This window comes from Macaca fascicularis, chromosome 14 (genome assembly GCF_037993035.2).
Source record: "Macaca fascicularis isolate 582-1 chromosome 14, T2T-MFA8v1.1".
NCBI classification, from domain to species: domain Eukaryota; kingdom Metazoa; phylum Chordata; class Mammalia; order Primates; family Cercopithecidae; genus Macaca; species Macaca fascicularis.
Window position 1 is genome coordinate 53797013 of NC_088388.1, and position 24500 is coordinate 53821512.

The following is a 24500-nucleotide window of genomic DNA, read 5'->3' on the forward strand; positions in this document are numbered from 1 at the left end:
CTGGTTCAGAGAAGGGATTCTGTGCCTCTTGGCCCTTCCTTTCTCCCAAATGTAATCCCTCCCACTCCATCTTGCCATTCTGCTTTGGAAAGAATGTCAGGAGGCTTCCGGCTGAACAGCCTGAGTTGTGTCTGTTCACAGGAGCGTGTGCTGGGCTGAGACAAAGCGCATCTGTGATTTGCTGTTAGCCCTGGGACTTCTCTGGCCATTGGGGTTCTGGCTCAGACTCAGTCCCTTCACTTGGGCAGCCGTTCACCCTACTCAGAGCCTCGGTTTTCTTATCCGTAAAAACAGCGATGGTGTCGTGCCTGACATTTGAGGGGTGCTGGGAAAGTAACTGAAACAAAAGTATCAGTGCTTTGCAAGGGAGCGCCCTAGTTGCTGGGCTGCCAGCACTTGCAGTGTTGATCAGAGCAGCAGAGTCCCTGGAAGGGGACTGGAGGCAGCTGCCGGAGGTCCAGGCCTGCCCAGCCAGGCTCTTCCAGGTGGGGCTCCACACCGGCATTCAGGACGGGAGGATGCTCTGTGTTAGAGGGGGCAGCTGGTCCTTCCCTTCCTTGACCCTTTCAGAAGGTCTGCTGGGCCCCAGAATACCAGGCCTCAGGAGGGTCGTTCTCACCTCTGGCTGCTGCATGTGGAGCCCTGAACCCCCTTGGCTCAAGGGCTGGTGGTGGAAAGAGACTGTCCAACCTGAACTAGTCACATTATCTTGGAGGGACTTCTCTGCCTCCATTTCCCGGCTGGCAATATACAGAAGGCAGTCCCTACCTGCTGCCCGCGGGGAAGAGTCACTGAGGGAGATCAGGGCTGTCAAGCCTGATACTTCAAAAGGGTGATCAATGGCCATTCCTGTCATCACGTTCCCTCCTCCCCTGCCCTCCTTCCCCTGCTTTAAAGCTGCCGGTTCCTAGGCCTGAGCCTGACAGCAGGTCCAGGAGCTGAAGTAGCCCTGCTCCTGCCAGTGACCGGTGACCATGGCAGGCCACAGTGCCTTCAGCCATGCCTCCCTGCTCTGTGACTCAGGCCTTGGAGTGGACAGATTCCCCCCACTCCCTCTCTCCCTATTTCTCCAGCCAGGCAGGGCTGGCAGCCACGAGGAGACAGCACCTGGGCTGGGAGGGCTGGAGTCCAGCCTCTTCTAATTCATTTCCAAGCTGGCAGCTGCCTTTGCCTCTTGTGGGGACCCTAGACCCAGGACCCTGAGGGCGCTCCCTGTGGGCAGGGCTGTGGCTTTGTGGCAGGGTCCCTGGTGATGCCCCTCTGCTGCCTCCCAGTCTTCACAGTCAGCAGAGCCCTTGGCGCCTGGCTTCCAGCCTTTCCTGTGCAGTCGGGCGGGCCTGGACCTCATTAGCACTTTTTATTAAATCCATCTGTTCTGTGTGGAAGACCAGCCTTGAGTCCCTGTGCTCCCGCCCTGGGTGTGGGTAGGGGGAGAACCGTGCACAGATGGCGATTGTGTGAATTTGGTGTGGGATCCTCCAGGCTCTGGGCCGCCAAGCCTGCTAGGCATGGAGATGCTGAAGGGCAGTGTGGCCACGCAGGGCTCAGGAGCACCTGGAGTCTGGAGGCCTTTCCTGACCCTCCTGAGCCTATGGGGTCAAGAGTGGGGAATGGAAGCGGCCTGGCCCTTCCTGGGCACTGTGGGCCTGCTGCTGTGCTCCCCATTGACACATCTGCTCCCTGTACCCTTCCCCAGGAGTGCATCATCGATGAGGACTGCGGGCCCAGCAAGTACTGCCAGTTTGCCAGCTTCCAGTACACCTGCCAGCCGTGCCGGGACCAGCGGACAGTGAGTATGCCAGGGCCTCTGGGACTGTGGCACCTGGGTCTCGGGCACCTGGGGGAGAAGGCCAGGGGCCCCAGGGTTCCCAGCTGGGCTTCCCAGAAGAGCCTCACCATGATGGGGAGGACCTAAGAGGGCTCCCCAAAGGACTGACTCCTGGAGTGAACAGGAAATCGTTCCAGTCTGGGATGACAGGAAGCCATCTGCAGACCCAGGGCCACTCCCATCCCACCCCATGTCCTCCGGTCATGTTGTTTGTGTCACTGATGGCAGAGAAGAGGAGGGACGGCCAGGCACCGTGGCTACACCCATAATCCCAGCACTTTGGGGAGACCAAGGCAGAAGGATTGCTTGAGGCCAGGAGTTCAAGAAGGGGAGGGAAGGGAGAGGAGGTGTCCCTACACCTGTTCCTTCCCCTGGGGATGACCCATCCTAGTAGACAAACAGAGACATTCCTGCAGCCCCCAAGCAGGGAGAGCGGCAGCTGCTCTCCTTCTGGGCCTGCACCCCACCCGCCAGATCTTTCTCCCAATCTGCCAATAAGAGAGGGCAGAGGGACGGGGCAGGAAGAGGCCAGGGCACTGCTCCAGTGTAGGTTACACTGGGAAACGTGAAGCCAGGGCAAAGGAGACTCTTCCTCCACCCAACAGGCATTTTGGACGAAGCCACATGGGCTCGCAGACTTTTCCTCATCATTTTTCCTTATTCAGACAATAACACAGCATGCTAATAAGTTTGGAAAGTCAAGCAGTTCTTATTACCTTACCCGGCTGTCTGTGGTGAGGCCACTGCTGTTGCATCTCCCAGCCAACCTCACTCAGTGCCATCAGTGGGCACAGCCGTGGGGACCTCACTTTGCTCTCTAACTGCCATGCCCTGTGTGGCTGCAGGACCCTGGCACCCACCGGCCATCCTCATCTTGGGCTGGCTTGGGCCTTAGTTTAATCGGCTCATCATTGGGCCTTGCCTCTTTGGGCCTGGACCTAGGGACCTAAGGAAAAGACAGAAGGGCACAAGTCTGTGGGGACCACAAAGACCCCCTGCTGTTCTTTGCAAAATCTTAAGCTCCATGAGTCCTCCTGGTATCATTTTTCCAGTGTTCTGACCCCATGTCTCTCCAGCCAAGCTCCCACCTCTGTCCCGTTGACTTTCACTGAAATCTCAGCCTGGTCTACCTGTCTCTACGAGGGAGGATGCAGGTTGGCCCATCTGTGGTATCTTTAGGCTGGGCTCTCAGCAGGCCCCCAGTCCCTGAGCCACCGGCTCTAGGCTCTTCCCACCTGTCTGCAGCTCTGCACCCGGGACAGTGAGTGCTGTGGAGACCAGCTGTGTGTCTGGGGTCACTGCACCAAAATGGCCACCAGGGGCAGCAATGGGACCATCTGCGACAACCAGAGGGACTGCCAGCCTGGACTGTGTTGTGCCTTCCAGAGAGGTGAGTGGCTTCCCCTCAGATGCAGGAAAAACCCTGTCCCAAGCTCAACCAGACTGGGCCTCCTGGGGCCACGTCCATGCCAACCACATGGGTTCATGTCCCACATATTGGGTAGGCTCCCAAATGCTCATCAGTGTGTGCTGCACTCCCACAGCCTCTGCCCAGAGTGGAAAGACCACCTCCTTTTTTTCCCCCAGAAAAGTTAAATGACTTCAAGATGCAGAAGCCCAGTCTGGAAGGAACCCCCAGATGGGTGGGACTAGCAGCCCCCTCCCTCCCACCACTCCTTATTTCCCAGGTTCCTTTTCCTGTGAATCACCCACTTCCACTCCCATCTTCCATCCTCACTGCCTCTCCCAGGTGAGGTCTGCTCAGGCTCTCTCTGCCCCCATAGGGCTTTTGAAAAATTCTCATTTGCCACCACCCCAGCTCTGCATCCCCAGCCCTCTAGTCCTCCCCATACCTGCCGCCTGCGTGATCTTCCTAAAGGGCTGCTTTTTGGGTGTTGCTCCCCTGGGACCTGCAGCAGCTCCTGTTGTCTCCCACGTTGTTCCGACCCCTTAGGCTGTCTTGCGAGGCCTCATGCAGCTCCAACTTACTTGTCCTCCTTTTCTCTCCACTACTCCTTGGCCTATTTGGGAATTTCACCGGCCCTGACATTTTCCACTGAGCTCAACCCCAGGCCTTTGCTGGTGCTGTGCCTGGGCCTGAATGCCTTTGCCCCACTCTTAATTTCTCCAGACTTTCTGGCCCTCAGGCTCTAGCAGAAGTCCACTTCTTCCAGGCAGTCCTCCCTGCTTCAGCCCTACCAATCATTCCCTCCTGAGCCCAGGCTGCCATTCTTGTTTCCTATCATTCCATGTCTTCAAACCTGCACTTTGGGGTTGACGGTGGGAGGTAGGAGGTTGTGCTCCATTTCTTTGCCCCTCCCCTCGGAGCCCTTCTGCCTACACTGGGCACACAGGGGTGACTCTGGGCTGGTTCCAGGCCTGCTGTTCCCTGTGTGCACACCCCTGCCTGTGGAGGGCGAGCTTTGCCATGACCCCGCCAGCCGGCTTCTGGACCTCATCACTTGGGAGCTGGAGCCTGATGGAGCCTTGGACCGATGCCCTTGTGCCAGTGGCCTCCTCTGCCAGCCCCACAGGTGAGGCCCCCTTTCCCTCCCCCTCAGGGAGCCAAGGGCTGAAAAGGTACCATCCAGCAGGGGCACAGGAGCAGAAGCAGGAGCAGGTTTGCCCCGGGAGAGATGTAGATTCCCTTTAGGATTGGTTTGAGGTCGTTGGGTCATGCAGATGGAAGGGTCCAATCGGCAGTCAGTTCTGGGGCTCTGGAGCCCAGGCTGTCCAGGAGGCACAGATCTGGGGCTCATCCAGCTGGTGGCTGAAGCTTCATGAGTGGATGGCTCAGGGAGAGGGCATGGAGGGAGAAAAGCCTGGGCTCCCTCCCCAGACCCATTGCAATGACAGATACACAGAGAAAAAGGAGCTGGCAGAGAGGCCACAGGGAGGCCAGGAGTGGCCACCAAGGTGGAGGGCACAGCCCACAGTGTCTGAGGCTGCTGAGACTCCATGAGGCATCAGGCTCAGGCCTGGCCAGCTTCTCAGGGCACATCTCCCTGTCCTCCCTGCAGCCTCTACTCAATCTTCTCTCCCAACAGAATCCAGGGCTGCTGGGCAGACAGGCAGAACTCCCATTCCCCATGGCTGTGTGCAGTGGCTCACGCCTGTAATCCCAGAGCTTTGGGAGGCCAACACAGGATTGCTTGAGGCCAAGAGTTCAAGACCAGCCTGGGCAACATAGATCCCATCTCTACCAAATACATTAATTTTTTTAAAAAAAAGGACTTCTTCCTCCCCACTCCCACAGAGGTCCGTGGCTCCCTGCATGTGGCTAGACTACACCCCAGGGTCAGGCTAACTCCTGCCTGGAGGCCCGAATGGGCCAGGGTCTTTGAGGAACTATGGTGCTGCTATACAGCCCTCGGGTCCTGCCCCTGGGCTGTGAGGCCTGAGAGTCACAGGAGGTCAGGCCTGCGCTGGAGGAGGGAAGCTGCCCCCCACCAGCACATTCTCCCAAAGTGAGCCTCCCTCAGCCATCATTTTAAGACAGATGTTGATGGGAAGTGAAGTGTCTCTGTTGAAGAGACAGGAGAGGAGGGGGTGTAAAGGTGAGGCTGGGAGCCCCACAGAGTCAGGGCACCTTAGCTTTGGGCCTGGGCAGGCTCCCATGTTTACAGCCTGGCTTTGTCCCATCTCTCCCCAGCCACAGCCTGGTGTACGTGTGCAAGCCGACCTTCGTGGGGAGCCGTGACCAAGATGGGGAGATCCTGCTGCCCAGAGAGGCTCCCGATGAGTATGAAGTTGGCAGCTTCATGGAGGAGGTGCGCCAGGAGCTGGAGGACCTGGAGAGGAGCCTGACTGAAGAGATGGCGCTGGGGGAGCCTGCGGCTGCCGCTGCCGCACTGCTGAGAGGGGAAGAGATTTAGATCTGGACCAGGCTGTGGGTAGATGTGCAATAGAAATAGCTAATTTATTTCCCCAGGTGTGTGCTTTAGGCGTGGGCTGACCAGGCTTCTTCCTACATCTTCTTCCCAGTAAATTTCCCCTCTGGCTTGACAGCATGAGGTGCTGTGCATTTATTCAGCTCCCCCAGGCTGTTCTCCGGACGTCACAGTCTGGTGCTTGGGAAAGTCAGGCAGGGTTAAAGACAGGACCAGGCTGCCACCCCTGTCCAGATTATTGACTGCTTTGCCTCTACCGGTTGGCAGACAGCAGTTTGTTCTACATGGCTTTGATAATTGTTTGAGGGGAGGAGATGGAAAGAATGTAGAGTCTCCCTATGATGGGTTTTGGGGAAATGTGGAGAAGAGTGCCCTGCTTTGCAAACATCAACCTGGCAAAAATGCAACAAAGCAATTTTCCACGCAGTTCTTTCCATGGGCATAGGTAAGCTGTGCCTTCAGCTGTTGCAGATGAAATGTTCTGTTCACCCTGCGTTACATGTGTTTCTTCATCCAGCAGTGTTGCTCAGCTCCTGCCTCTGTGCCGGGGCAGCGTTTTCATATCCACGATCAATTCCCTCTCTCAGCACAGCCTGGGGAGGGGGTCATTGTTCTCATCCATCGGGGATCTCAGAGGCTCAGAGACTGCAAGCTGCTTGCCCAAGTCACACAGCTAGTGAAGACCAGGGCAGTTTCACCTGGTTGTGACTCCAAGCTCAGTATTCTCTCCACTACCCCATACCAGCTTTGGTGCCACCAAAAGCACTCCCCAAAAGGAAGGAGAATGGGACTTTTCTTTTGAGGCATGCACATCTGGAATTAAGGTCAAACGAATTCTCACATTCCTCTGAAATTAAACTTCTGTTAGGAACAGCAGTGTTCTCACAGTGTGGGGCAGCCATCCTTCTGATGGAAACAATGGTTTTGACACTGTCCCTCTTTGGTAGTTGCATTAGTAACTTTGAAAGGTACATGACTGAGCATAGCATATAGGTTAACTTGCAGAAACAGTACGTAGGTAATTGTAGGGTGAGGATTATAAATGAAATGTGCAAAATCACTTAGCAGCAACTGAAGACCATTATCAACCACGTGGAGAAAATCAAACTGAGCAGGGCTGTGTGAAATATCGTTGTAATATGCAGACTGCGAACACTGAACTCTACGCCACTCCACAAATGATGTTTTCAGGTGTCATGGACTGTTGCCACCATGTATTCATCCAGAGTTATTAAAGTTTAAAGTTGCACATGATTGTATAAGCATGCTTTCTTTGAGTTCTAAATTATGTATAAACACATGTTGCATTTAGAAATCAAGCATAAATCACTTCAACTGCTCTTCTGTAGTTCTTGGATTTCTTTTCCCTCTTGACTTTGAATAAATGTAAAATCATTTCAGCCAGAAAAAGTAAAATAGAAATGACCTGTATTAAAAATTCTTCCATAGAAGCAAATTTTCCACACAACCGAAGCACACCTCTTTCAGCATCAAAATATTTTAGAAATCTTAACTATTTTTGGATGGGAATTTGTCTTAAAGACTGGAAATGCTTCACTGCCTTCTGAAAGGACAAATGGAATACGTATGACTTTTTTTTAGGGGAGCCTTCTTTAATCAAATGCAGTTTTGGGCCATAACACAGTAAGATCCTCAAGGACCATAATATTAGAGCTACTATATTGAAGTTAGCTGTGTGGCAAGTGCCAGATTACCTATATTCATTCATTTAATCTTCACTGAATTCCATGAGCATTTTCTTCATTTCATGGATGAACAAATGGAGTTGCAAAGAGATGGACAGAATAGAAGTCAGATGAAAACAGCATGTAGTACAGTATGTCCAGGTTATAGTGATTAAGATCAAACAGGGAGCTGTTTCCTATTCAATGTCAAAAACCATCAGGACTACCCTACATTCTTATTACTTAACAGATATCTACTGAGAGCCTCCTCAGAACCAGGTGCTGTGGTACGCTCTGCGGTGCCAAGCTGACCCAGATAGCGTCCCTACCTTGAAAGCATCCCAGTCTAATGAGGGAGACACAGCCAGAGCAAGCAACGACAAAACAAAGACAGTCAACCTGATGTGGGAACAAAGGTGTTACGGGAGCCTCAGTGGAGCACATGGGGAGAGCTGGCATGGGAACTGGCTCTTGAAGATGATAGGAGTTTATCAGGAAGCCAGAGGGCACAGGAAAGGGCTTTCTGGACTGTGGGCAGAGGGAGGGAGGCACAAGGGTCAGGTGCCATGTAGGGGAAACTGCAAGTCATTTGCAGTGGCTGGACGGCAAGGAAAGCTTGAGGAAGTGTTTGGAGAAGAGGCTAAACATTATGTCACCCAAAAAATGAAAACATTGTGGTAAATGAGATAAAACTAGGTTCCTCCATAGTTGTATATGCAGGTATAGTAGGCTGCTCCATTTTGTCATGATAGCCACAAACTTTTAAGAACATGAGAGGCTTTTCAAAATGCTTAGCTGAAGCCAGCATCTGAGTAGTTGGAGTGTCTCCTTTACTCAATCTTCAGTGAAATGTGGGAGGGGCTGGGTGGAGGTGGTGCTTGAATTATCTTGCTGCTGCTCTCTCCCAGAGCCAGAGTTCCTGCCAAGCCATGGCAAATGCTATCAGGTAAACTGCTCAACAGCTGTTCCCAGTCCCTCCAGCAGCTAGGGCTGGCCCCATGGTCACGGAAATGTAAGGGGAGGGCTACCAGAGTTTCTGGAATTTTTTCCCAATTGACAAAAGGAGTGGCAAACAAGAAGGGAGCCCCTGCCCTCCATCCACTTCCCCTGCCTTTGAGTATGGTGCTCAGGAGGTGACATTTGGCTCTGGGGCAGCCATCTGGTGATCATGTGATCAACAGGGTTGCACTCCTTAGGTCACTGGCATTGCTTGGCTCATGGCCCCCTTCATCTTCAAATCCTGCAATGACAGTTCTGTCCTCAGGTGCCAGCTCTCAGGCTTTCTACAGCTGGGAAAGGTTCTCCACTTCTGGGGACTCATGTGATCAAATTGCGCCCACCTGGATAATCCAGAATAATCTTCCCATGTCAAGATCCGTAACCTTAATTGCATCTGCAAAATCTCTTTTGCCCTGTCAGGTAAATAATCACAGGATACAGGGTTTAGGACATGGCCCTACCACAAGAAGAGTCTGAGTCCTCGACATTGAGGAGGAAATCAATCCTGGTCTCCACCATCTCTGGACACCTTAAGTAAACCACCGATATTATTATTGATAAAGCTGGTGTTAGCTTTTCTGTTATCTGAAGCCAAAAGCATTTCTGACACCGGAGCTATTTGCATGATGAACCATAGCCTGCAGGGGAACAAAGCCCAGCTGGTTCTCTGGGCCTGTGGGGAGGGAGGATGAGGTTGAAGAGGGAAGGGAGGGGCCTGCTGTAGTGTGAGGGATGAGGACAGGATGAGATAAAAGGCATTAGGTATTCCTGTGGTCTGCGCATCTTCACCAGATAAGAAATGCAATTCAACTATCTGGAGATTACTTTTTGATAGCTATGCTTGGTTTCTAAAATCAGGACAAACAGCCACGGAGCTAGGCCCCTGCACACAGGGTTTGCTGAAAGTGGCCACCTCAGCAGCAGCAGCACAATTGCCCTGCGTAAAGATGACCAAGGGAGGATGAAATCCCCTTTTGGGAGACTGTGGTGTTTGGAAAACAGATTCTTCCCCTCCCTGACACTCCATTGAGGAAGGAGAGATTAGATTTTATTCCCTTGGCTGAAATCTCTGAGGGGAACTTTGAGACACTTATGGAAGATCAAATTGAGGGTTGAAGACTTGGTAGGGACTAGTGCAGCATGGGATAGTGATATGCACTGCAGAGGAGTGTCTGCCAGCAGAAGGTTTACAAAAGATGCAGTCAGATTTCGTAAGGGACACCCAATGCTGTTAGGAGTTGGGTTCTTTGCTGATAGGACCCGCAGGGCATCTACCTTCATGTCTACAAAAAAGTTACTAGTGACCAGGCAGAAGGGGACAGTAACCTCACCAGCCCCACTGCCAAGAGGTGGTAAGCACATGTCTTTCCCCAGCTCTTCCTGGCCTCGTCCACCACCAGTCAAGCTAGTGCAGGAGCTGCCAGGGACAGCACATCTCGGAGGCACTATGGAGGTTCAGGGGAGCTTTGAATGAAACCACTGAACTTTAAAATCAGATTGTCTTAATAATGCAAAATGACTTAAAAGTTACAGGATTGCACTCAGCGCTTGAGTGCCTATACAGTATACAGCACTATACTGCCCAGTGCATGTATACAAATGCATTTGACAAAACAATTGGCAGAGTTATGAAAAAAATGTAAGCATTGGGTATTTCTATCTCCATAAATCATACTCTTCAAGCAGGTGACTTAAGCAGTATAAAAGAGGCTGAAAACAGGTGGGGAGAGGGCAGCTGGGAAACATGGAGAGCAGAGGGAAGGGGAGCTTGGTGCCCACCTGTGAGGCAAGGTTTTAGGGTCCAGTAACAATTCCCGACCTGGTGAGCGGACACTCACAGTTGAGACCAATTCTCTTGTGCAGGTGAGCTGGTGAGGAGGTGGAAAGCAGCAGTGCTGTCCTGGGGAAGGGGCAGAGCATTCCTCTCAACTCTCTTTTGCCTTCCTAGCTTGACCTACTGATGGCTGCACTCTTTCCTAAATAGTAACACATGCTCCAATGCATGCTTGAGTTTGTGCAGTATTCTTGTTTCTGAAAGTCAAGTTGTGACAATTAATGCTGTATCTAACCAAATGATCACAGCCTCCCTCTTCCCCATGGGAACTACAATCAAGGAGAATCTTCCAATTTCATGTACACTAAACCTAGGCGGCCACAAGATTCATTTGGGCCACAAACTCCTTTGAAACCCTCATAAAAACTGTCCTACTATCTCCCTGGTAAATCACACATACACACAGTTTTGCCTTTCAGGACATATGGCCTTATAAGATTTTGACTACTAGTGACCAAAATGTCGGTGTTTTTCAAAAATTACACAGGATTAAGATGGAATAGTTTTATTTAGCAAACAAAAAACTTGCTAATTCAGAGTATCCTCTAGTCCACGTACTGTGGTTTAGACTACATTTGCAAAATTAGGGCCTTGACGCTGAACAAAATAAAATCCAGAGGAAGAACTACAGTATCCAATCAAAAAGGAAGTACTAGCAAATGAACCAGAATAAAATATTTTATTGTATTCCATACATTCACAGATCACTTCCAGATTTAGTAACAACACTGCAATGCTATGATGCTCAAACCACAGTGTAAGTTGGTAGCTCTCTCCTGCTCTCTTGGCCTCTAGATGTATCACAATACAACTACTAACTGTGGCAACCAATGTCTATTTCATTGGATTATTTTCTGACTGGAGCCTGGGTTCATCGCTTTAATTCTGGGAAGAATTTTAAAGTACCTTCCCTTACATTATAAGAGATAACCAAACACTTTAGTGTGAGGGCTGCTTCACACACAGTTTTTATCTATCACTATCATGACTGCTCTTCCTTACATACACGTCCTGTACAGACCAGCTACATACGGCATGGTCCTGAGACCACAGCTTTTGTTTCTTTGGCCAGAATGCACCCCTCACCTTCAGTGCCCGCCTTAGAAACGCAGGTACTTGGTTCTCGTGCATGGTTGACACAAGTTCATCTGCCCCATGGTAAAAGCTCTTCAAAACCTTTGAATGACTTGTGGGGAGCAGGGTCACAATTTGTTGCATGTGACCTACCTCAGCCTCAAAAGATAAGAGATCATGAGCCTCCACTGCCCCTGGGCTCAGGGAACTTGATCCACATTGCTAGGGCTCTGCCTGTTAGGTTATGGGTGCTCACCTGACTCTCTGAAGCAGAGGGAGGCTGACACAGATTAGCTTTTATTGAAATTGTTAAAGTGCAACATTGTGTTTTCACTCTATCAGGCACTGAAAAGCAAGAAGCTTTTAATGTCTTCTTTTCTATAATGAAATATATTTTCTTTACTCTTATTTGTATCTGTAATACACCTGCAATTATAAGCAGCAGTTAAACATAAAACAAACAAAGAACAGAGCAGAAGGCACAGTCTAAAGAGTGGGTATCAGAAGAATTTTACCATTTACGCTCAGGAATACTAAACCAAACCCAATCAGACCAAACTCCAAAGCCCATTTTGTTTACAAATCTGCCTCTTCTGTGCGATAGCAAGTCAGTCCTTTAAAGCAGAAACCCCATTTACTAATCCTATATCCCAAGTAAGCAGGCCTGTATTAGAACCAAATAGCCGTCCTCTTACATCAGAAAATCTAAGTGATCTGAAAGACAATTCATCACAAGTGTTTCCAATTTTCTTCCGAGACCATCACCAATCCCACTAATGCAAACTCAGAACATTACTTCAGTCAAGTTTAGCTAAATGCTATAGCTTCTTTGAAATAAAAATTGGCCAGAAAAATACCTAGAAAAGATTTTTTTTTTCATTGTGGATTCCAGGAGACTTTTAAGACATTATGGAATTCTCAGTGATTATATTCAAATGGCAGAGTCACATTTGCTGACAGTATTTTCTAATTTTATCTTTCTTATAAGAAAAAAAGGGTAAAAATCGGATCTGAAATACAGGATTCCCCAAAGTTAGATAATAACACATCTTTTCATTTCTCTTATGAGAACTTTACGGTAAATATACCTTTATCGTAGAAATGAGATATCCAATACACATTACAAAATGTTATATTTAAAGATGACAAATCTATTCTTAACCCAGATTCTTCATCCACAGAAGTTTAATGACTAAAATAACACAACAGAATGAACAAATGTTTTATTGGCATGTTCATTGTTGTAAACAGCATCTGGCATGAAAAAGTTTTACCAAAACCTTTTTTTACTGATTTTTATAAATTAGATGGTATTTCAAAATTTATGTAGAATTGTGTTCATTGAATACTTTTATTTAGCAAAGCAAAAACTTGCTGATACTAATAGACTCTGCAATGAAATCATGTTGACTGCATCAGTCTGTACCATGACCTGACCTCACTAGCAAGTTTATTCAAAACAATGTTAAGACGTTTCCCAAAAGTTAAACTACATGTAACTACAAATTGACTCTAAAAATTAAAACTGGACTTACAAGCATTCTAGAAGATTCAAACTTGAAGTAAATCTTCAAAACTAGATGTACAAAGAGAAAAACTTTGAAGCCGCTGAACAGAGAAACCTCATTAACAAGGGCAACAACAATCCTATGGGACCTAGCACTGAAGGAACCTCACTGAGGATTACATTTACACAGATTGCTATACTTCTCAATGTACACAAATGTACAGAATGAATGATACGTGAAAAGAATAACCATGGGAGATAGTTGAACTGCAATTATGATAACTCAACAGGATCAATTTTATTTACATGCTGAATAAATGAATGAAACATATTCTCTACATCCATAACTTAAGTACAATCAGTTATAATTACAACACTGCAGCAATCTGAGCTGCCACCTGCTGGGAGCGGTCTAAGGGAAACGTTTTGATGTTCCAGAATAATGTTCTTAATACTCTGCAAAAAATGAAACAAAATAAAAACACAACTTCACAATTCCTTACTGGGTTACGGCTGGTTCTAAGAATTTCCTTTCTTCAGCTCCTGTTTTTGCTGCTTTCCAAGAGTCAACACATGTTGGATTTACTTCTGAATTGTCAATGAGGTAATGTGTGTATCAGTGAAATAAACAGAAAATTCATTCATTCATGGCCTTTGCACAGCTTTTATTATTAAGCTATGAGCATCCTGTTTGAGGCTAGTTTTACTAGCGGCTATGTGCACATTTGTCCGCAATAGAAGAAGTTTACTCATTCCCCTGTCCCCTTTTCTAACAGAAGGTTTGCTTTTTTTTTTTTTTTTTGCACATCCCTTTTCACTTTACAGTACATTTGACTATAGTGCACAACATGATTCCGAGTCAAAACAGTGGCCCATTGGGCACTGAGCTTCTGATTGGTGTAGGGCAGTCCAATCAGTGCTGGTGTCACCGGGTTACCCCAACCATGTCCGGCCAAAATGGCACTACCCAGTGGTAGTAAACCATCTAATTAAAACCAAAACTCCCCCAGGGAAAATGCTACACTATCAGAGTCAGTCTTGAGTCAGATCTTTATTTGGTGCTCCATCCAGATATATTTTTAGTGCTTTCTCTTTACGAGGTGAGTATGTTACACGATGTCCAGTCTTCTGGAGTCGACTGCTTTCTTTTTTCATCAGTTCATTTCTTTGCTCATCTGTCAATTCCATTAATTCTTCTGTTTTATCCCTACATATAAAATATTAATCACATATTAGGCCAGTAGAGCCTGCCACCTCTATTAATGTATGTTGAATGCTATGATGCTCCTCAGCAAGATAATGAAATCTGTTACAGGTGAACTAATATTATTTTATATATTGGGATGTCCCAGATTTCTAAGGTGTTTATCACAGGAACGCACTGCTTACTTCTAAAAATGGCAGAGAATAATCTCCATGTTATTAGCAGTAGTAACAGCTATCATTACTGAACATCTATTTATAACAGGCACTGTGTCAGTTATTTTACATGCAATAGCTCTAATTCTCATAAAATCCTGCAAGGTAGACATCACTGTTGCAATTTTATAGATGAGGAGCTAGGTAAATCAGAAAGCTAGTTTTGAACCCAGATCTCTGAGGCTCCAATGAGCATTCTTTTTCCTCTACATCTGTGCTGTCCAATACAACAGCCATTAGCCACATGTGGCTATTGAGCTTGTGAAATATGCCTGGTTCATATTGAGATGTGCTGGAAGTATAACAGACATACAATATTTCTAAGACTCAGTACAATACAAAAATGCAAAATATCTTATAAATGATTTTTTATACTGATGACTTGTAATGATCATATTTTGGATATACTGGATTTAAAATATTTTAAAAATTAATTTTACCTGTTTCTTTTTATTGTTTTTAATGTGGCTACTAGAAAACTTCAAATTATAATCATGCTTGGCTGTCACTGTATTTCTACTCATTAGTGCTGCTCCATATCATAAAAACAGTACAGATATTTATGGAAAATAAGATATTTATGCACACCAAAACTGTATTACTAACAGCAACAAAAACATTGTGAATGTTACCTATAAAATATGACTGCACCATCATCACAGATATAAAGAGGCCAGACATTCAGGGTAGAAACTTTGGGATTCCAGTCTAAATCTTGATGAATATCAAGGACAGAAATATCACAGGGAAATGTTCCTCTACCCTAAAAAGAAAAAGAGTGAATGAATAAATCATGCCACTAGCTGTGTTTATCATGCACAATACACAGATGCAAACATTCTTAGGGCTTTACCTTAGCAAATTCAATATCTTCCAAAGGAATCCCACTGATTTCACTAAGCTGTAAAATAAAACATTTTGAGTTCACTTAAAAAATAAACTTGCCTAGAAAAGTTATTTTCCTTTTACCCCACCAATAGAAATAGCTCAGTTTAAAAACTGTTTGATATAAAAAAATTAGAAGAAAAAGCTGGAAGCGGCCACCCTGCAAATACTATGTCCCAGAAATACCAAGTTAGTATATTCCTTCCAGACTTTTTCCTATACATACACAAACTACACCCACATGTTCCAAAAACATGTAAAATTAGATTAATATCTCTATATAATAATTCTGTTCCTAGAAGAATAGGATACAAAGTGACCACATGCTCTTCAATAACTGAACAATATACATTTTATCTTCTGTGGATGGACACTGAAACTGTTTTCAGTTTTTCCCAGTTACAAAGCTCTACCGTATACTTCCATGAATATATCCTTGCACATGGTGAAACTCCCTCTCTACTAAAAATACAAAGAATTAGCCGGGTGTGGTGGCACGTGCTTGTAGTCCCAGCTACTTGGGAGGCTGAGCCAGGAGAATCACTTGAACCCAGGAGGCAGAGGTTGCAGTGAGCCAAGATCGCGCCATTGCATTCCAGCCAGGGCAACAAGAGTGAAACTCCATCTCAAAAATAAATAAATAAATAAATAAATAAATAATTTTTTCTTGAGACAGAGTCTCACTCTGTCACCCAGACTGGAATGCAGTGGTGCAATCTTGGCTCACTGCAACCTCTACCTCCTGGGTCCAAGCAGTTCTCCAGCTTCAGCCTCCTGAGTAGCTAAAATTACAGGCATGCACCATCACAGTTGGCTAATTTTTGTGTTTTTAGTAGACACAGGGTTTCACCATGTTGGCCAGGCTGGTTTCGAACTCCTGAACTCAAGTGTTCTGCCTGCCTTGACCTCCCAAAATGCTGGGATTACAGGAGTAAGCCATGGCACCTGACCTGCAAATACTTCTATAGGTCAAATTCCCAGATGTTTAATTGCAAATCTGAAATACTGACAAATGATGCCAACTGAACTTGAAAAAAGTCACATCAATTTACACACTTATCAAAGGTATATATTGTCTGTATCCCCTAAACCTTGAGAACTCTAGGTATTTTTCGATTTTCTAAATCTTCACCAATTTAAGAAGTGAAAAATAACGTTATTCTTTCAATTTGTGTTTCTTTTTCTATAAATTGCCTATTCATGCTGTCTTTCTTAAAATTAGATTTGTTCCATCTTTTTCTTAAGGTAGTAGCTCCTTATAAATTATGGATAGCATGTTTAATACATGTTTCAAATAATTTCCTCCTAGTTTACTGTCTTTTAGCTTTATGAGTTGCTTTTTAAATACCTTTTTCTTTGGCTGTGCTGAGGATAGGTTTGTATGTGGTCTATAGTTTCTTTTTTTGGCTTCTGGTATTATGCTTACAAATATCTTTCTCCAGGAATATGAAAATATTTTTAGTATTTAATATTTTACATATTTTCACCTAGTACATTTACTTTTTTAATATATAAACTTAATATATTTAGAATTTATTTTTGTGTTTAGTATGAAGTATGGAAATAAATCTTTTTCAAAATCCTCTTTGTGCTGGTACCACGGATTGACTAATTCACCCTTTCCCCAGAGATCCTTAGATATTCCATCTTAAAATGCAAAACAGACCTTTATCTGGATTCTCTACACAATTCTACTTCATTTGTTTTTTTGAGACATAGAGCAATTCAATCTAGTAACTTCTAACTAATTCTAACTTCTTAGGACAAAATTGGTCCAAGCAACAGAAAGTGAGGATCCACTTCTGAATGGCCAGGAGCCAAAGTAATTTTTCAAAGAATCAAGAGCCTAAACAACCACAGTGTGCCACAAGGTGTGACAGAAACCGAAAAGAAAAGTTGCTGCATCAGTGTTTGGTACTGCTTCCTAGGGTTTTCTCTTAGGCAACACAGGAAAAATGTATTGTTTATATATTTTATAAATATTATGATATATATATATATTCAACATAAGATACATGTTTTGTTTAAAATGAACTTACCTTCTCTCGCAATTCGTCAACACTACTGCTTTCCAATACAACCTCCTGGAAGGGATCCAACTTCATCTCTGAAGGCTTCCACCGTCTTGACAAAACTGCAAGCTGTGACATGGACTTCATCTTCTCTACCCCTAAGAATATGCAAGATTAGGCCATCATTCTATTTCCTCTGAAGGTTCATAAATCGACTTTTCCCTTAGTGCCTGACTAAACAAAAAGATTTACTTCAAGTGTTACTCTTAAAAAGTGGGCACAAGAAAAAGCCCAATTATCCCAAGGAGTTTTTGAGAATCAAATATTTACTCTCTTCTCTCTGGTCTCAAAAGATAATTCCTCTCTTCTTCAAACTATTGTTCAACCAGTACTCCTAATTGCACTCCCCCCTGACTCCTGTTGAACGCTACATTACCAGTTACTCTCTTCTCTGGATCTCCAATCGTCGTTTCTCTATTGGCTACTACCCGTATCTAAAATCATAATCAAATCGACTTCACTCTATCCTCTTTTTTTCACTCAAGCTATTATTAATTCTTCTCTTTCCAGTTAATCCCCAATTTAGTGATTCTTCAAAATTGTCACTTTTACATTATGTCACTTTTCAAGCATCAACTCAATTGTCACTTTTCTCTCTGGTGTACACAAGAACAACTTCTACTGATTCAGTCCCTTAGTACCTATTATTTTAGAATGACAGGTTTGCAGTTCTGTTTCTTCCACAGATTGTGTGTACCTGGAGGGCAATAAGTGGTTCTTACTCATTTTTGTAGCACAAGGGATTGCAGTGTCTGGCAATTTACAGGTCAATAAATATATCTTGGATTTAATCACATGACATTTCTTACTCAACTATCTTGATGTGAAAATATACTGAAATAATACTGATGCAGGCACCCACCATCTAGTACCATTTTCAGATGAATCCATCTCTGCTAATATACTTAATCCTTACAAGGGTGACTTCTTTGTCATTTATGATCTCTTCCCGACTTACCCAGGCACAGTGATTATTCCCTAAGACTCCAGATACTCAAAGAAATCACAATCTGGAGCACTTGCCTACACACCATAGTAGATGGTATCCTAGTTGTTCCTTACCTCCCAACTTAACTTGTCAATCAGAATTTCAACCATTTAAATTTATGGTTGAATTAGACCTGAAGCAGCCTGAAATACATGAGGTGTTAGTATTATTGAGCCCTCTAAAAACTAGTATAATCTTGTAACAAAATATCCAGAATTGACATTTTACTTTCTATAGAAGAAAAGGAAAATTAAAATTTTCCTAAGCAACAGCAAAAAAAGAATATAGAACTAGCTGTTTACCTTGATGTGATCTTCTAAAAGCCAACTTTCCTCCCAGAGCCTCCCTCCAAAAACCAATACTTTCAATGTACCAATGTTGATAATGAAAACTGGGAGGTGCGACAAACAGGTCTGCTACTTGGACCTCCTCAAGGTCACTATTATGGGTTGAACTGTGCCCCCCACAAAAAGACATGTTGAAATCCTAATCCCTAGTACCTCCGAATGTGACCTTATTTGGAAATAGGGTCTTTACAGTGATACTCAAGGTAAAATAAGGTCTTCAGGGTGGGCCCTAATCCAATAGGACTAGTGGTTTATGAAAAAGGGGAAAACAATACAGACAGACAAGCCCACAGAAAGAACACCATATGAAGATGAAGGCAGAGACTGGGGTGATGCATCTACAAGCCAAGGTTGCCAATGATAGCCCAAAACCACAGAAGCTAGGAGAGAGTATGGAACAGATTCTCCCCCACAGCACTCAGAAGGAACCAACCCTGTTGACAGCCTGATCTCAGACTGTGAGACAATACACTTCTATTCTTTAAGCCACCTGGCTTAGGACACAAATAGTCATTGTTCTTGAGTCTCTGATAAATTATCAGTACCATGTCCTCAATACAAAATAAGCCATAATAATAAAAAAGAAACTAAAGAACAAACGTGGCTAAAAAAATAATAGCAGAGTTTTCTTAAAATGTATTAAAAACCTAACTTTGTAATTTCCTCATAAGGGGGAATTAATATTCTCAACATTCAAAAAAAGAATACTTAAAAGGCAAATGGCAGCATTTGATAGGAGAAAGATAGAAGGCTGAAAGACACCGATTATTCTTTCACAAACAACTTAAGCAGTTACACAAGGACACAGGGGAAGAAAATAAAACTTCCAGGGATAAGACGTAGGTAGGAATCACATCAATCCACAATAAGGATATCGTTATGCTTAATATAACACAAAACACTGTAACGTATATTAGATTCCTCGTAACTCATTATTTGATTAAAAACTATAGGCTTCTATTAGCTCTAGAGTATTTCTAACTGATACTTCCCCCCAAAAATATTGAAAATACCATCAAGAGCTTCAAGGAAAACCTCCCAGTTGCTGGAAATATTAATATCTTCTTCATAAATATGATAATCCAAAAAGACAGTGCCAGGATTCTTCCACGTTTTTTTCCTCAGACGAAACCTACAAACGTGACAAGACATTTAAAATGACTATAATTTGAAACTCTCAATTTAAAGATTGACACTAAACTGACACCAAAGAAAAATGAACTATGTTCAAATATAAAAGTCAAATAATGAGTTGTTAAAATTTGGGGAAATAAAGAAATGTTCCTAGTAATTCAAATTTAGAATCCTCTATAGGAAACCCAAACAAAATTTTAATACTCTTGCTTAGTCCTTGTAAACTAATCTGTCGTACTAAAATTCCGAATAGTACAGGAAATTTTAATTCTCCCAGTTTTAGAAAATCATACCAGTTCATTTCAACTGACCACACAGTCTTTCTTCAAATCACTGATGACATTAATTTTACTTTACCTGTCAATACTGAGCTCTAAACCACATTGCTCCCTGAGCTGAGGAATTAATTCCTCTTTTGATTGCCGCACAGTCATTCCTTTAGCAAACACAGCATCTAGCAGAAACTTGCATGGCTAGAAATGTAAACACAAACAATCAGAGCGTGAATTACACATTAATTAAATACATTAATATTAACACATTAAAATAAAAATTACCAAAACATTTTATTTGCAATTAAGGGCCTGAGTTTCAGAGTCTATCTCCCTTTTCTGAAACCTTAGCTCCACTATTTATGAGCTCAGCTATCTTCAGCAAGTTTACTTAAAATCTGTCTCAGTTCTGCAAATTGGGAACAGTATCTTTCTCACTGAGTCATTGTAAAGGTTAAATAGGATAACACATTTGTATTTTCCTTCTTATAATAGTTATAATTTTGAAAGCAAAACAAACCACTTTTATAGACTAAAATGAGGGAAATGTATACTAATTCTCCAAATACATTAACCAATTGTCTCAAAAGAGACACAGTTTCCACAGACTCAGATGAAATATGTAAGTCAAAATGACTGTAATGGGTCACATTAAGAGAAATAACAGGTGCCAGCTAAAATATCTTGTATGAATAAAGGCATTTTATGATAAATTTATGGTTTTCACATTTGTTTAGTTGTTCAATAGGATGATATAACATGTTATAACAGAATGTTGTAATAGTAGGATGTTATAACCTTCTGAAAATATGATCTTTGCCTTATTCTTTTGGGTATTTGTGGTAAGGCTAGTATACCACAGGGACTAAAATATTTTATTATTCCTTAAAAAACACAGCCTGTTTAGATCATTAACCCACACCGTTTACAAGTGGTGACTTTGACCAAGAAATACTTCTTTGTGCCTCACTTTCACTTTCTTCATCTATAGAATGAGAATAAGAAATACTGCTTGTATCTTAGTTAATTGATGAGGATTAAATGAGTTAATATTTGCAAGCACCTAAAGCACACAGTAGACGCTATATAAATGCTTGTTACATACTAAAATGACTTTCAACTGCTATTCACCTGTAGCATTATGATTGTTTCCAGAAAGCAAGCACAAAGAAAAAAAAATTTTTCCTTTTAAAAGCAGGAAAATTTTGTCTCATTTCAGCATTTGCAGCAATACTTTAGAGCACAGGGATGACAAATAGTGGCCTGAGGGCCAAGTTCACTGCTGCCTACTTTTGTAAATAAAATGTTGAGACATAGCCACCTCATTGGTTTATTATTGTCTATGGCTCCTTGTGCTAAAATAGCAGAAGTGAGTAACTGCAGCAGAGGCAGTATGGCCTGCTAAACTACAAGGCCCAGAAAAAATTTGCTGACCTTTGCTTCAGAGAAATAAAATGACTATGAATAAAATCTCTACACTGTATGTTTTTAGTAACTGTAAAAAGTAACCTTATATTGTTCTTAAATGTGTTACTTACCTCTTGTTCATTGACCAAAAGCTGGTACACTTTAACTCTGTATTCTCCTTTTTTAAGTGCTCTCCCCAGTCTAATTGTAATCTATAAGTTAAAAACATTTTTTTAGACATGCTGCCTCAACAGAATAAATAACCCATTCTCATCCCATTTTTAAACTTTCCAAAATTCTCTAGATTATAGGCTCTCTGAGAAAAGGCACATATTTTACCTCTGAATCCCCAGCACCTAGAATAGTAACTGACACACAGTTAACATTTCACAAATGTTTGTTAGATGAGGGAAGAAAAATAACAACAAAAAACCCCCCAAATTACCATTAATCATTTAAAAAAAAAAATCCTTCCAGTGTATCTACTTCACCTTACTTGGAAGTAGTAAAAGCTGTTCTCCAATCTATCATTTAAAATGGACTCTAACTACTCAAAGATTATTTTAATCAACCTTATTGTCATCAGAAAATGATGAAAGTGTCTCATTCAGCCGGACGCTCTCAAACTCCTGATTGCTGGCATATACTCGAAAGACCTTGAAGTGAGAGGACAAAACTCCAACAAAGGGCTCTAAATGTTGTTTGAAAGCTGCCAGAGTAATTCTTTTATCAACATGCACCATCAACCCTAAGCATAAAAAAAAACAAAACAGGAACAAAAATGTGAAAGAAACCTCTGAGTATAAATAAAACAGATCATATACTTTTTACTATACTGTATGCAGGAAAAAGTACCCCTTTTCAGTTAGACTTTAGCTAATATACCACACTGAATGGACAAAAAACATGGACACAGAGTTTCTGATAGGTATTATTTGATAGCTTAAAATGTTCTGAGCTATTTAAGTGCTTGTTTGTTTAGGTTGCCAAACTCAAAAACAAGCTTCTAGGAATTCTTTTAAAATACATACACTTCTAGCTCTACACAGTAATAGTGTAAGCACTGGTGGTTCCAATCCCACTTCTTCTGCTTACTTATTATATGGGACACCAGCCTCTGTACCTCCATTTCTTCACTAGAAAAATGGAGATGATAATAGTGCCCACCTGAGTGTTGCAATGTGAATTCAGTGAGGTAATTCATTTATCATGCTTTCAGCACAGTGCCAAATACAGCATGATTGCCTCAACAACTGTTAGTAATATTATTTAATTTTCAGATTTTCATTAGAAAAAAATGTCACAACTGGCATACTAAGATGTCTGATTTATCATGTGGTTGGGCTGTAACAGGAACTGTATTTAAATGGATCAGAAACTCTTACCTCTTCCCGGCTTAAATTTAAGCTCTCTTGGTATTGTAATAGGATTATCTTTGATGAGCTTTGTTTTTCTCTAATGCTTATTATTTTAATCTTTTGTCTCTAATTTTATAAGCCACTCATGAGGACACATCTGGAATGCTTCTATTGACTGTGGTCTTCATATTGTAGCAGAAAGCAGAAACCGGACTCTCAGTTAATAAGGCAGGGCTGCCTTGCTGCCTCCGGCCACTGGACCTCCCTGGCTCTAAGGTTCCCTCCATGTTAGGTCTGGTTTTTCTGCTAAAGCTACATGGAAGGTAAAGGATGAGACCTTAAAATACTCCTGGTTTACATTCCCATGTCATAGCAACACTTGGGTTGAATTTTTCTCAGATGACTTTTTGAATAAATTAATGTTGATTGTTTTCCTAGCTATAAAATATAGGCTCATTAATAGAAAATGTGACAAGTACAAATTAGAAGAAAATATGAAGAGGGTGATGAACTTTATTGACTATCTACCTTTTGAGTTTTGAGACAGTTTTTCTCTTAATTTGTTTAAAATGTCACTTTTTAAGCTTTAAGGAGTGCCCCTCTCTCTATGTCAATAATCCAGCTTATGGCAAACAAGCTTGTCTATGCTATCCAACAAGGTACTAAATTTCTTAATAGAAGGGTGTAATGCAAAAATTACTTGATTAGAAATGGAAAGCCTATGTCTAGATTTCAGTTTTGTCACTTTACTCCGATAAATGGCTGTAGGCAGGTCATCCAATCTCCCTCAGCCTCAGTTTTCCCATGTGATCATAACATATAACATTGTTGTGACAAATGTAGTAAAAGTCTTTTCTAAAGCATTACTCAAATACAAGCTTTTATTGCCATTTTGGTTTCTTTCCTAACCTCTAGTAGTGTCGTGTCATAGGAAGACAAAAATGTTTGTTGGTTATTGGTATAGCTTAATATGGTGATTACGACCAACTGGTTCTGGAATTTGATGGCCTAGCCTGAATGAATTCCTGGCTCCTCTTCATATATTAGATTTGTGACTCTGACTTCTCAACTTTTCTGTACTTAAATTACCTTTATTATAAAATGGAGATAACAGTATTTAAATCTCAAAATTGTGTTCTGGGGTCAATACATGTAAAATGTTTAGCATAGCTTTGGCAAAGAGTGTTAATTTATTGGCTATAATTACTTTGTAGTTTTAGATTACCATTGCACCAGTTTTCCTATCTACCTCTTCACACTGAAGAGTCTGTCTTCACAGAACAACCTTAAAATATATTTATGATTTTCCTTTTTCTGTCCTTTCTCTTACGTATTTCTTCTTTTATTCTTTTTCCTTTCTTTTTTTTTTTTTTTTTTTTTTTGAGACAGGGTCTTGCTCTGTTGCCCAGGCTGGAGTGCAGTGGTACGATCATAGCTCACTGCAGCCTCTCCCCTCTGGGCTCAAGTGATCCTTCCACCTCAGCCTACTAAGTAGCTGGAACTACAGGCTAATTAAAAAAATTTTTTTTTTTGTAGAGACGGGGCCTTACTATGTTGCTCAGGCTGGTCTCTAACTCCTGGGTTCAAGTAGTCCTCTCACAGTTTGCCAAACTGCAGGGACTACAGGTGTGAGGCACTGTAACACTCCTGGATTATAACTGCTATCTTAAGGACCATCATTTTAAATACAGTTTGATTACTGCCTGAGTGAACTGCCTATACTGTGCACAGCGCATCATTCTTCAAATATCAAATTCATTGTCTACATGTTCTTCCTTGCCATTTTATCACTCTGAAGAAT

At 42.9% G+C, this 24500-nt stretch overlaps 2 protein-coding genes across 17 annotated transcripts in view; one reads left to right on the forward strand and one right to left on the reverse strand.

Annotated features, from left to right (window-relative positions):
* The window catches only part of DKK3 (dickkopf WNT signaling pathway inhibitor 3), a 46291-nt gene extending 39233 nt beyond the window's left edge, over positions 1-7058 (forward strand). For all 3 annotated transcript variants that reach the window (XM_065528546.2, XM_045371498.3, XM_015434119.4), the window contains exons 5-8: positions 1697-1789; positions 3074-3218; positions 4206-4362; positions 5481-7058. In XM_065528546.2, coding sequence (XP_065384618.1) covers positions 1697-1789; positions 3074-3218; positions 4206-4362; positions 5481-5703 — 618 coding nt within the window. In that variant the 3' untranslated portion in view covers positions 5704-7058. The remainder of the gene's footprint in view (positions 1-1696; positions 1790-3073; positions 3219-4205; positions 4363-5480) is intronic.
* A 3838-nt stretch (positions 7059-10896) lies between these two features.
* Positions 10897-24500, reverse strand: part of USP47 (ubiquitin specific peptidase 47) — a 116158-nt gene continuing 102554 nt past the window's right edge. For all 14 annotated transcript variants that reach the window (XM_065528545.2, XM_074014290.1, XM_065528542.2 and 11 more), the window contains 8 exons: positions 21914-22089; positions 21473-21553; positions 20020-20135; positions 19542-19660; positions 17161-17291; positions 15090-15137; positions 14869-14999; positions 10897-14024 (listed from right to left, as the gene is read on the reverse strand). In XM_065528545.2, the coding sequence (XP_065384617.1) occupies positions 13850-14024; positions 14869-14999; positions 15090-15137; positions 17161-17291; positions 19542-19660; positions 20020-20135; positions 21473-21553; positions 21914-22089 (977 nt within the window). In that variant the 3' untranslated portion in view covers positions 10897-13849. The remainder of the gene's footprint in view (positions 14025-14868; positions 15000-15089; positions 15138-17160; positions 17292-19541; positions 19661-20019; positions 20136-21472; positions 21554-21913; positions 22090-24500) is intronic.